This window comes from Dermacentor silvarum, chromosome 9 (genome assembly GCF_013339745.2).
Source record: "Dermacentor silvarum isolate Dsil-2018 chromosome 9, BIME_Dsil_1.4, whole genome shotgun sequence".
Lineage (NCBI taxonomy): Eukaryota > Metazoa > Arthropoda > Arachnida > Ixodida > Ixodidae > Dermacentor > Dermacentor silvarum.
Window position 1 is genome coordinate 117301687 of NC_051162.1, and position 13652 is coordinate 117315338.

The window sequence follows — 13652 nt, forward strand, 5'->3', positions numbered from 1 at the left end:
CGAAAATTTATTTGTCTTGCAAAACTGATTGCAGGCACAGTCTGCTAGCCTGGTGTTGCTCCTGCCGTAGCCATCTATTCCTGTTGCCACATGGCGCCGATGTTGACGATCGTAGAATAGCTGTTTCATTAACACTCGCTCAGCCTCCTGCTCTTTTCGCTAGCTAACTACCGGCTAATGCGTTCAAGGGATAGAAAAAGCAACACATAACAAGTATAGACATGTGGAGTGTTAATTCAGTGCTCTGTTTTTCTTATTCTTTTTTTTAATTGGCGGGAAAAGATAGCGAATGAGGAAACGAAGGCAATGCTTCCGTTGCCGGAATTTCGCGCCCGTACGTCATCCTGGCCTTCTTGATTTTGGAGTATTGTGTGGGAGTTCAGCAAATTGGGCGTAGTAGAAGTTTGTAAAACTTGCTAGGGTTGACCCTGGTTGCTTCAGAATCACAATGTGCTTCCTCCTTATTGGAAAGTAAGTAAATTTGATTAGACCTTGTCGAAATCCGTGATGTCATAGAGAGAGGGTGTGGCAACGCCCTCATGCTTTCAAAACATGTTGTTCGGCAAGTTGGTGCTCTGATGTCACGCGAGTGTTTGTGTGTGAGTGTGTGCGTGCGTCATACGTTCGTGTGGGCCTGTGTCAATTGCTTGTTCGATTTAACCATCACATCCGTATTTAGTTTACGCGCCTTTTATAAATAACCAAGCTTCTTGCCACGTAAACAGTCGCTGGTTGGCTATTCCACTCTCAATTTTTTTTGCAACTTTAATAGTGCTGCTTTGTTTAATCGCTATAATATTCTTACCTTTAAAGCTATAAGAATGTTTGTGCTCAGGGCAGTGAGCTGAAACATAGAGTGGCTCACTATATAATTTATTTGCCTGTTGCTGTTCCTTTACATAGTTTAGTATACTTATTATATCGAATTATTAACGGTATTTTATTATTATAGTAGTGGTATACAAACAGATATAACAATTTTAGTAAGATGTAGGGTCTTATGCATTAAATATGAAATTACTCTGAAAGTTTAAATTTTCCCAAGAAATTTTCTTTACTGCGTTCATTTCCTTGCTAAGTTTACTGTCCATTGTCTTCAAGTGATTGTTAACTAAATATCTGACCTCTATGTCCTGCTCATTCTCCTTCAAAGCCCGAATTCTCGGCTCATCGCAATATTTCTCCTCATTCTTGTTCTGACAAATAAATTTCAGAAAATTCATTTCCGCCGTTCTTTCCTCGGCTTCATTTCCTGTTGACTTCGTGTGATTGTTATTGAATTAAGCCTATATGCTTCTGTTGCACTTTTTCAAACCATGAACTCAGTTCCTGTGATATATTGAGGCTTTCGGCAATGTCACTCTGTCGAAAGTATATAGCAGTATATGGTTCTCGCTTCAAACATAGCACTGCGATTTAAGGGCAGTAACTGCACCGACAGGCCCGGCGATAGTGACTGGAGTCGTCTAAAAGTCCGGCATGACAAGAATATCACCAGCTTGGAGGGGGAGGGTAGGATCAGCTATGCAGCCATAACAAAGCGCAGCTGACCCTACTTGGAGCAAGCGCCAGCCCAGGCCGCTGATGTGCGCGCAATGCGGCCAACGACCCCCCTTCGAGCAAGCGAGGCGACCTCGCTCGCTCGCCCGCTAGCTGGCACGTTGGTCATTTGCATCTGAGCCAAGGTTGTGTCCCTCGGCGGCCAGGCGTTCACGGGCGCCCCACCGACCGTATATCGTGGGGGCCTCTTTCAGGAGCCGTGGCGTCAGGGCTGCGCTGAAATGTTTCGCGCGTATTTCTCTCCGCGCACCTTCCGTCCGCCCCCGGGGCGTCGGTTTCAGCCTTTGAAGTCTGGAGAAATGCACTTTGAAGGAGCCCGCGCTGCGCTTGGGCTTCATGCGCCCGACACAGATGTGGCATCGGCTTTCCTTTCAAAAGCATCGAGAAGAGGAGTCGAGTCGTGCGTCCGGGTCCGGGGTGCCTTCTGCATGCAGCCCGTATATGCGCAGTTCTTTGAGAAGACATCATCTCCGTTGAAGTATATGGCAGCGCACCTAGCTTTGTGCATCAACTGCTTTAAGTAGACAACTGAGCAGTACGCAGCAATGGGCATACACGATACCATACGCGGTGAGCTTTCCATTTGAAGTTTTTTAAATTTCGTCCTCTGAGTGTCTCTATGACTGAGAAAGTAGATAAGTCTGACGAATGTACTAACACACACAAAAAAACACATTAAGTTTTAGATACGAGAAAAGCCATGGTGTGTAAACCGTTGCATTTGGGTAAAATCCACGCATTCTCGCATAACTGCTTTTTTTTTTTTTCGCTCACCTTACTCGATAGCACCACTTCATGACGTTATACTGTTGTAACGGGCCCGCTGTTCTATTTTATTCCGGGCGCACTGACTAATAAAAGTTTCCAGGTAGAAATTAGACAACCAAGAGAGGCAACCGGCCGGTCCACGGCCTCTACTCCTACGTAGCCTATCTACATCTTCAGCTCACTAAATTATTCGATGTCAGGTGGCACTGTGAAAGTGACCAAAACTCATACACGCTGAGAGGCACTTTTCTTTAATAGCATATACCTACGCCCTTTACAAAGAGTGTTCGAGCACCTGAAGAAGATGTAATTTAAGTATGCAAGTGATCATCGTAATGCTCTTAGGCTATCATCTTTTGAATGCACCAGTTTTATTCGTGGTACATCTTGCTAGAATGCCTTTCAAGGCACTGTGGACATCTTTATAAATGAAGATTGGAGCCCCAAAATACGTATCTCACCTGTTCGGCAACAATTTGTGCACGCGCTTTTGTTTGCAAGGTGACCTTACCTGCACTGTGAGTTCATTGCCCACGCGCCTGAAACATTTGCGGATCTTAGTCGACTTCGCCGAGATTTGTGTTTCCAAATCAGCGTTCTCGTCAAACCTTTTCAATCGCAGTGTTCTCCATGCAAGTTATTGCTCTTTGGTTGGCCTGGTTCTTGCACAGCCTTTTCCATTCTAAACACGTTAACTGCGTCGTACAAGTGTTAACTATTACCTAAACCCCATTCCTTCAATTAGCTATTGAGGCAGAAGGAAAAGAAAATTTATCTCACAAAACTGATTGCATGCAGAGACCGTAGGCTAGCCTGATGTTGCTCCTTTCAGGAAATGCAATGTAGGCGTGAACAAGGAGTCAATTTTACGTTATTTTGGGGCTAATCCTAGCATAGTTGTATGCTGGCACATTCTGCGGCATCTGTTCTCTGAAAAAGCTATCTTCAACGACGTAAGTTGAGCTTACAGAGAACAACCGCGCTTTTCAAGCGCTACTGAAGGAAAACAAGAGGCACTCTTAAAGAGAATTACATTGACGTTTTATTTTCGGCGTCACGAGTAAGTATATCAAGGCGACAACGACGACAGGAACTTTGAGCATCGAAATGAGCTCGGCACACACACGTGAATATCAGTGACAATGCGACGTCTGTTCACGAAGAACATGCCGATGGCATATCCAGTTCATAAATAATATACATGACATGAGATTCATAATTTATGTGCCTATAACAGTCAGACATAATGAAATGAACAACGTGTGCAAAATGAGAGGTCTTTTAGCATTGTTCCCTTCTCACATTTCGCTGCGACTTGCAAATAATGGCAGGCCATTATGCACACTATAGTCTTCAAGGCAGCATTATAGCGCAGTACACACAGACTTTAACACACTTTCACACGCAAAGAAATACACGAGACAACAAAACGTTATTTCAAACTTGACGTATATCACAGTCTGGCAGTGACAAATTGAGCACTGCTATTCTTGGCACGCTGAGTCGTTATCGATTATACCTATGCCGCGGTTACCGTTGAGCATATTGCTGTGCAAACGGCTCCCAGCATTTTCTACAAGAATTGGTAGTTTCTGTTCAAGATCGACAACTTAGAGCGACTAGAAATTTTTTGCCGTGCAAAGCCAGGAAAAAAAACTTACATGCGTTTTTATGCGGAGAACCTATTGTCCATGAATATCCTTTGCGACGAGCGATATAGTACATTGTGGTGTCAATAAGTCAGCCACTTTAAGTTCGCTCGTGTCTCTTACCATCACAAGAATTGTACGCTTACGAACATTATTCACAATCAACGTATTTACACATGAAGAGACAAGAACAAACTGTTATTACTACCGATTGCTTCATCCTCCAGAAAAAAAAATAAGGCAGGCGTGAAATTCAAAGTGCAAGAGAAGACAGGAATGCACTTCGCACACTTTGTTTCGAAGGGAATTTAAGTATGGCGAAAATTAAGTATGGAAGCTGTAATCTTCACGAAAAACCAGATTGTTGACTTATAATGTGTGACCAAATATTGCAGCTATATCTCAGCAGCTAAACCATCCGCCAGCTCAAGCGAAGTCTCACATACGTGTGCGTTATCTCACACCCCGTCGCGCTTTTGACGCTCCATCTGATATGAAGGTTGAAGAAGGCAGACCCCTACGCTCTGTATAGGAATACATGGCTCTTGAAGACAGCGCCTGCGTGTTCTGCCTACATCTATTCAATAAAGCTTGTTATGGACCAGGTACTTTCGACACAAGCTGCACATTCTTGAGAAAAGCGCGACCCGACGGCGGCGCGCGCTCAGGCTGCGCTAATCAAATTCGACTGTTCCCATTACCATGGCAGAAAAAGGACACTACAACAACCAAAAAAAAGAAAGTGTCCGATCACAAAGCACTCCTTGGCAGCGTCCTTTTCACATCCTTCGATGCGTCCGCATTGTTCTGTACACTAAACGAGTCCGTAGTCTCTCGCACTGCTTGTCCTTACAAGGACAGGGACGGCCTCTTCTTATGGCGCTTGCCGTTCTTGCCGAACACGGCGCCCAGCATCTTGGAGACCGTGACGACGGTGAGTCGCCGGCGCACGGGGGTCAGCGATCGGAGGATCTTGGTGGCCAGGACCTCGCGCAGGATGCTCTGGAAGGCCATGCTAACGCCGGCGTAGCTGTCCGCCGCCGACACCTCGTAGAACTGGCAGTGGAGCTGCAGGGACAGCTGCCGGCCGTCGTCCACGTCGACCTGGCGGACGTGCGACAGGTCTCGCTTGTTGGCCACGAGGATGGTTGGCAGGCACGGACAGAGCTGCTGGACCTTCTGAAGGCACAGGGTGGCCTCTTCGAAGCTCCACCGGTCCTCGATGCTGTAGACAACGACCAGGGCGTCGGCCCAGCCCATCTTGTCCTCGGGAAATTTGTTCTCCTATGGAAGACACAAGAAATACAGAAACGTCAGTTGAGATGTCCGTCATCACTTACCACACTCGCGCCCAATTTGGCGTCGTATAGAGTGATAGCTAGGTGCTAACTGTAAAATGAAGTTCAGATACGCGTTAACTAGAACATCAATGCATTTTGCAAGAGACCTTAGACGTATTTCTCAAAACTAGTACTATAGACAGTGATTATGACGAATGGATATTGATTGAATACGTATGCGTTTCAATTACGCTATCATTACATGTACTCTAAATTGAATAACTGTAATGTTGATTATTAAATTATGTGCATTATCTTACATCACTCTACAAACAGTCATTGCAAGTAGTGTGCACCTGATCGTGCAATCCAGCGGATGCTGCAGACTTGTGAATCTGCTATAGTAGATGATCTCTTTCCATTTGATAAGACCGCGTAGCACTTATACCACTACAGGTGACACTGTTATTACTTAGTGCATACTGTAAAACTAGAGAACACGAGGTAAGTATGGAGAAAGATTTTAGCACTCAGTGCGGCAGTTTATGCTTACTCCCTTCATTCTAGGCTTTCGAAAGGCTCCATCAAAGCGAATATTGGTACAACTGCAAAACCTGTCGGCGCCATGTAGATGCCCCTTGAAAATATTGCGACCTTTTCCTGGTTATGGCTTCACTTGCAGTGCAGATCTGTTAAAACTCAGTCTCGGTGTTGGGCGCCCATATAGGCCGTGTTTCCAAGCACAAATTTTATAAAAACAAAGGTATACAATTGCCTACCTGATATCTCGATGTATCCAGGATCTCCAATTCACACGTCCGGTTGTCCACGAGAACCGTATGCCTATAGAGCAGGTCCTTCATCGAGCTGTACTCGCTGATGAACCGCCGCGTGAGGAATCGCACTGTGACGGCTGTAACGAGAAGAAAAGAGAGCATACTCATGAGACATGGCGTTCTTTTCCAACATAACATAACATCTTGTAACAACAATGTGATTGAAGTAAATACCGAGATCAAATGTTATTATTCAATATTTCTATTTTATTCTATTTCATGCCATTTCAAACACCCCGCGGGTACGAAAAAGGAAACGAGATTATGAAATTCGCCGGTACAATATCTATTCAGACTACGCAAGACAAAGAAAACTACAGATTGCTGGAAAGGGTCTTAGTGCTTGTAGTGTTGAAATACGTAGACTCGCGCACAACGGTACAATGGAAATTGATATGGAATCAACCTGAACTGGCAGCAGTAGCTTAGTATCATAAGTGCGAACATCAAGACAACCTTTAAAGAAAACGCACGGGAAGCAAGCGGCGAAACCGAAGAGGTCAGCGAGCTGGAAAGACGAGCTTTCTCTGAGGTACGAGTCAGCCTATGCGATTGCCCGATATGTACGCTCGGTGGACTCGGCACGGATCTCACCGAAACCGACGGCTTTAAACAAGAAGCCAAAAGGTGCACCCTGCGAAGTATTCAGAGATGTTTTGCGAAGGCCAAAGAGTCGAGGCAAACGAAGAACCAGCAGCGGTAAAAGCAGTGAAGCGTCAAAGCGGGTAGGTTCCGCGTATCGGGTTTCGGCAGCCTCGTGGGCCTGGCAACGGCGCAGCGAATTAGCGCAGCACGCAGTAAGCGTGTCCTGCTGTGGACCAGGAGGGCTTCGGGCGACCGAATATCGCGTAGATCGCAGCGGGATACGCTGAAGCTTCTTCCTTGTCTAGCAGCTCCACAAGGAGAGGCAGCCAACGCCGCTTACTGTCGCTGCCAACCCAGGAAAAGACAGAGACTTGGCCATCGAGTTTTGTATTCATAACACCAGGGGAAAATTTGCCGCTAGTTTCCGCACGCACTTCCGGTATGGCTGGTTCAGCCGTGATTCCAATGATGAGCAACACCCTGTTATCGCCTCAACTTAGACCTTCTGGCTCCGAATGACCTTCTATACAAGCAATCTTGCTTTTCAACGAGAATTTGCTTTGCGGCAATGGTGAGCGTCGTTTTCCCTCTGAATTCTACCACTAAAATTCCTTCAGGACATTTGACGCAAAATTTTTTAGGTGCTCCAAAAGGACGTGTCCATGGCGAATGCGACCTCTAACTTGTCTTCCAGGTTCAGTGAAACGTATTTGACTGTAGATTAGGAATAATTTGTTCATTAAAATCACCGCATATAATGACGTCAGAGTGAACTTCAAACATCTGACGGCTATAAAGAAGCATTGCGAGAGCAGCACGCAACATATTTGAACACAAAGAACGCTAACTGAACTTGCAACATGCCTTATAAAAAATGCATGCTAGATTCTACGAAAATTCATGTGCTGGCAACGGTTCCCACGGTAGTTGAACAAATGTAGCGCCAGATTTCTCCCCTGGTGACTTCGTAAGAACTTCGTGGCCTTGAGCAAGAAGCGAACCGCTGCGTCCGTTCTCCACCAGGTAGCAGCTCTTGCTAAACCGCCGGCTCCGCCCCACCTCAACTTCCACCTAGATCCTCACGAAGCGCAGGCCACTGCCCCATACTTTGTAAGCCTGAGACAAGCGCTATGCTTTGGGCACCGCAAAACGCCGACCTGATGACGGCTTCCATGCCACGGCGCTCAGGGTATCGCGTCTCCTGCCGGCCCTCCAATCACTCGGGAAAAGTTCGCATGGGAGTGGCGAAGACAGCCGTGGCCGGATCCTCATCCGTGATGGATCATTTAATTCGCTCGTATGAAAGGCGATGCCGTCTACCCCAAGGTCAAAAGCCGCCGCCGACAGTTGTGTGCTAGGCTGAAGAGGCTGCGCTGGGGGATTCGGCTGTGTAAACTTGTAAACCGCGACAGGAGTTGACGGCTTTGCGTAGAACACGACAACCGGCGAGGCTGAGCAACGTCCTTGAACACTCCTCGCGGGTTCGCATGATAGAGTTTAGGACGTTTTGTAGGCTGATTGTTCTTGTAGGAGCATTCAAGCGTGTACGACCTTCCGGTGTCCTTCTGAAGACATTTACGGAGACAACAGGGGGTTTGGAGAGAAGCCCCTGATTCATAGGACGGTCGGCTATTGAACTGTCGTCTCGGGCTTATGCGCCCAACGCCATGCTAAGCCCAATGCGCATGCGTCTGGAAACGCGCTAGCGAACTGTGTCTTATAAAGTGTTTGTAGTTGGTACTTCTCTGGCTCCGTTCCTTCTATGTGTAGGAAAATACCATTTTCCTTGGAAAATTCAGAAAATTAAGGGTTTCTAAATGCGAATATCTCTCGAAATAAAATTCAGTTGTCAGTCAGCGCCAGTGTCGTGTTCTCCTTTGCCTGCCTCCTTGTCTATCTTGCGCTATTATTTTCCTAAACATGGATTCCCGGCAACTCGCCCAAGTTTATCTTCTAGTACTGCTCCTTCTATTTTTCTTTCACGTTGAACCAAGTAGAATACTGTACAACGATGCTAAAAAACTCACCAGTGAACACTTTCCTTTCGCTATTACCCTTCGTCAACGTCAAACTAGTATGCCTTACAACGTATTGGACCTCTCAAATTGCTGCCGCTAATTTTCGTGCTGTTCCTCACGGCTTCAAGTATTCTTCACAGTGGATGCCTATACGGGCACGAAACAGCGAGAGCACGCCTCACTTTGTCAGCAACAGCCGTAGTTCGGCGAATTGCCGGGATCTTCAGCCTGTTATCACAACATGTTGCCGCCCGTCAAAGCGCGAGCACTTGACGTGCGGTTGCGAAAAGCGGTCCATCTCCCGCGGCTCTGTAATTTCCGGAAAGCCGCCCTTTTCTTGGCCGGTCCTCTCAGACGGTTTTGTGGGCAGAGCAGCCCCAGGTTATCGCCGCCGTATATATCTTGACCAACGGCAGCACCCTGGGTGGCGCGCGTGAGACCGTCAACTGGTCAGCCTGCCGAGCGTTTTGCATTCGCACAACATGAGCGATTCGAAGAGGTGCCAAGTGCCTTTTCTTGTGTTTGATGCATGTTTGATGCCAAGGCGAAAGTCCGCAACGCTTTCATGTTTGCCTGCTCACGCTGAATGAGAAGGCCAACATGAAATAGCAGAACATGAACACTGTTTCAGCCATTGGCAGAAAAGTTAATTCTAAAAGACCGAGGAGTAGTCCTACTTTCAAAATTAACCAATGTTATCAGCTCATGAGAAACAGTTCCTCTCTACGCACGCCTCTGAATCCTTCCTTGTAGGGTAGACGCTTCTGTGTCTTTAAAGTGTGCAATGCGTTGGTTATATGCAGAGCAATATTTCGGGTGAAAAAAACAAAAGCTCGGATGACGCCATCTTTTGTCGGAGATAGGGTAAGCTAGTACAGTGTCCAACATGAACTTATTTATTTAGTTACCTCACAGGCTCCAACTGAATATTTGTTTTTGAAGACACGGAGAAAGCTAGCTCTCGAAATTCCAAGAGCCGTCTGCGGTGTTTGATTGGAGAGATTCGTGAAAAAAAAAGAACGGCTTCGAATCCAAAAGAACAGATAAACTACATCGTCAATTTTGGATCTCGCCTAGCGATCGCGGCCGCACAGTGATGTTCGCCCGCTGCTTTCCTCGCGGATCCAAGACGAAGAATGCGCCCGATTTTCGCGCCACGCTCCGCTGGTCGCCGGCAAGTGAGATTCGATTCGCATGACACCGCGATTCGCGCACACAATGACCCGCGTTCGAAGGACAACCGCTGCACATTTCATCCGCAATGGTCAGATGCGAGCTCGGCGAGCGAGCACTTTCACTAGGTGACGTGGTTCTTTCTTTTTCTACGTCTTTTTTTTTTTATTTAGCAGGACTGAGCACAAAGAGAAAAAAAGAAAACACAGGAAAGAAGCACAAACAGAAGGGATAAGGTAGACAAGGGAGCCGGTCGGAAATTGGCCACGCAGCGTGCGAAAAAGCACGAGCTAGTTCGTCTGCGGCAAACCTCTTGCTTGCAAACACGTGCCGGGACGGCCAAACAAGAGCGTCTGGAGAATGTAGACCGGGGGCGGAGAGAAAGAGAGAGAGAGCTTCGTGAAAGCATCCGCAGCATCGTAATAGACGGTGAGGTTTAAGGTACCTGCGAGTTAGCGCGTGTGCTGGGAAGAGGGTACGAGAGGGAGTCACCAGGGGGGGGCACGCTCTTTAAACGCCCAGTCGGCAGCCGCCGAAACGAAACAAACACCTTGGAGCGGTGGAGAGCCGGAGGCCGCAGCGGGAGCGAAAAAAGAAAGCAACAGAGCTGCGAAAACAGGGCGGCCACGAACTGCTAGGCGCAGCGACCGCCACGGGGGCATGGCAGAAGAAACCCCAGTTTCGCCGCCCCAGCACCGCCGCTCGCGTGTAGGTTCCTACTCTCCCTCTAATCCACCTAACCCCCTCCCACACGTTAGGGGAACCAAACAATCAGTCGGCCATGCGCTGCCACCTCTCCTCTTCTCTCCATTTGAGCGCCCCCTGGAGGGCAGGGGGAGGGGGCACGGTGGCGGAAAAACAGCCGGTGCGTCTCTTTTCCTTTTCGCTTTTTAACGGCCGCTCTAGGAGCCCAACAAATACGCAAGAGAGGAGATGTGGGGCGGAAGAAGTAGAAGATGAAGAAGCAGCGGAGTTCCCAAACACGAAGCACTGTACCCCCCCATGCCATCCCTCTCTCTTATCGACAGCGATCACCAGGTGGCGTTCGGCATTTTTCAAGACCGTCTGCCCGGGGGTCATGGCGTCTTCTGGTACGGGCGACACGCGCCTTGCCACGCGCCTTAGCTGGAACAGCTGGCACAGCACATGGACGACAGCTGCCCATGGAAGTCTTTTTCTTCACCTGCCGTCTGGGCTCGGCCTCAAAGCTTTTTTAAAGAGAACGTCTGGCAGTCTGGAACTTTTAACGCTGCTGCTGTTTACATGCTGTTCTTGGGCTGCACCCCCTGGTGCACGCCGTTACGCTTTTTTTTTTCCTTCAAAACTCCAGCAGGCCTGTGTCGGTGTTTTTGACCACGTGAGGCTTCCATTCTGCGTTATATGTTCAGGAAACCTCTTTCTGTCTCTCTCCCACCTTTCTGTTCCTGTCTCTCCCATGCGCTGTGAAAGGATAGCCAATCAGATGCTTCATGGTTATCTTCTTTAACTTCCTATCTTCGTAGTGTTTTTGTTTGTACTTAGCAGTAATGCAGTGCACTAGTACGCAAAACACATTACATATATGCAGAGTATAAAACCAAAGACACCGTTTAGGGTTATAGGAATTCTGAAAGTTCACATGATAATTGGAGACCTGTGAGTACTTAAAGTCGGCTTGTGCGCTGACCATGGCCTTCACTGCTATCATTTTTAATAGATTATGTATAAGTAGTTACAGTCTAGAAATTGCAGTGTCCATAGAAAAGCAACCAAGGACTCGAAAAGCAATCGAGTGCACATAATCATGCGCCCAATCATACTGCTTGCTGACCTGTACATTAAGGAATCTTACTGCCTCTCTTTGTCCATAATAAACTAGATTGCATATGAAAACTTGTGGTTTATACGCAGCCGCTGATGGCAGCGATGAGTCTAGATCAAAACTGTCAAATAAAGCTTCAAATTCAAGGAAACTAAGCAAGACGAAGCGAGTTGTTACGTTCTGACTTGAGCTGACCTCGAACCCTCAACCAGCTGTGACAGCTGCAACTTTGGCAATATCGTTGTGCTCAGATCACGATCAGTTAAGGATGTTTATATGCTACCCAGCAACGCTGACGATCTTTATCGATCACGTACCTCATTTAACCACACGCATATAAACCTAACGCGATTGCACGACGATGAAGATGACTGATCTAATCCCTTAATATTCTCACAACGGCTCCACCGGGCCACTTTACTCTTAGACATTAAGCTTTAAACTGCTGCACACTCTAAAAAAACAATGCCGCGACAGTTTTACGTTCAAAAACCTCCGTCTGAATCAACGAAAAGAGCGAGCAGCTTCACTGACCTGATTTCCCCACGCTGCGGCTTCCCATGACCATGACGCGGATCGGAGACAGTCCGCTGCTCTTGCGGGTCATTGCCACGGCTGTTGCCAGAGGCATGGATGACAGACGTTCCGGCTTGATCGTCGTCGCAGAAGCACGTGGCGTGGGATGATCCGCGGGGATGTCCAAAGTGCAACGCGCACAAACGTGTCCCGCCGACAAGGATGCCGAGCAACGTCGATCCAGCGAATGAAGCAGCGGGCAAACCGCAAACGGTCCAACAAACACCAGAGTCACCAGAAACAGGAACTAACGATGCCGACGGTCGCCCGTGTACGGGGAAAACTAAACCGAAAGCAGCTCGCGTCTTCCTCGGCCGCGTCCGTTCTCTCGATGAACCCTTCACAGCGGGCCAGCGCCCGTTTTATGGCGGGTCGCTCGGTCACGTGGCTTTCGATCTTGGCCAATGGGAGCGCGCCGCCGCGCCACACGTGCGCCGCTCAATGAGCGCGCGCGTCGTTTCGTTTTCAGATTTCTTGTCTGCTCCGTCGCTCTTCGTCTGGGCTCTTCGCATCTCCTCGCGGCGTTCGGGCTCCAGAGCTCGCCTTTGTGCGTAGTGATTGCGCTTTGCCTCCGTGGCCCGCGCGCGCTTTAGCTTTTTATTTCCTTACTTCGGCTCCTTCGAAGACAGATGGCGCACGTGAAGCTGTCGACGACGGCGCCTTGCGTCCTCCCTCGCCCCTCTCGTTCTCCCTATTCGCTGCCCGCGCATGTCTCCGACTCCTTTTGAATGCGAGCGCTTACATGTGGGTCTTTCGCGTGTCCTTTTTAAATCGTTCCTGCTTCTGCAGCGACCGTTTGTGACATTCGCCTGCGAACGGGCTTTCTTCGGACACGTTTCCTAAGCGGGAGAAGCCTCAAAATGGCTTCGGCAGCGTCTTCGCTCGCTTTGTTGGATTTCGAAACAGACGGCATTGGTAGCAGTCGTTGCCAAGCGCACCCTGTCCGTGGAGGTGTCACAGAGGGCATTAACGCATAGTGCGGACTGAGATGGTTGCGTAAAATGAAATGGAGTGAAAGAAAAAAAAAAAGGGGGAAAAAAAACCTTGTACAGCGGCACCTATATCTGTAAAAATCCACGTGATCAGCCTTACCGCAAAACGTTTCATTGTGATAAATGGCATTTTATGGCACAAAGACACCTAAGCTGAAAGAAATATCTAGGAGAAAATATCTAAGAAAATATCTGATAAAGGTGACTGCTTAGATTTTCAGTACGAGTGACCGCGGCTAATTAATTCAACCTTTCGCTTAATTGAACTGCACTGAATGTCCTGGTTAGAAACCATGCATTGCCGCGGAAGGAAAACTCGTTATTAACGACGAATTCAAAAAAAAAAAAAGTCTCCAACAATGGTTAATTCCATCCTTCCTCCTCATCTCAACCGGAGGTGCCTCATGCACGTAG

At 47.9% G+C, this 13652-nt stretch overlaps 1 protein-coding gene across 1 annotated transcript; it reads right to left on the bottom strand.

Moving 5' to 3' along the window:
- Positions 1–3355: 3355 nt before the first annotated feature.
- On the bottom strand, positions 3356–12630 carry LOC119464131 (ras-related and estrogen-regulated growth inhibitor-like protein). The gene is made up of 3 exons (XM_037724967.2): positions 12205–12630; positions 6037–6170; positions 3356–5261 (listed from the first exon to the last, which is right to left on the bottom strand). Exons 1-3 carry the CDS (start codon positions 12299–12301, stop codon positions 4827–4829), a joined length of 666 nt encoding a protein of 221 aa, XP_037580895.1. The 5' UTR covers positions 12302–12630; the 3' UTR covers positions 3356–4826.
- Between the last annotated feature and the right edge of the window lie 1022 nt (positions 12631–13652).

Coding starts and splice junctions, on each gene's coding strand:
- LOC119464131 (XM_037724967.2), bottom strand. CDS start 12,301: ATGCCTCTGGCAACAGCCGTGGCAATGACCCGCAAGAGCAGCGGACTG. Junction 6,171..12,204: donor CCGCAGCGTGGGGAAATCAG/GTCAGTGAAGCT, acceptor TTCTCGTTACAG/CCGTCACAGTGCGATTCCTC. Junction 5,262..6,036: donor TGGATACATCGAGATATCAG/GTAGGCAATTGT, acceptor TGTCTTCCATAG/GAGAACAAATTTCCCGAGGA.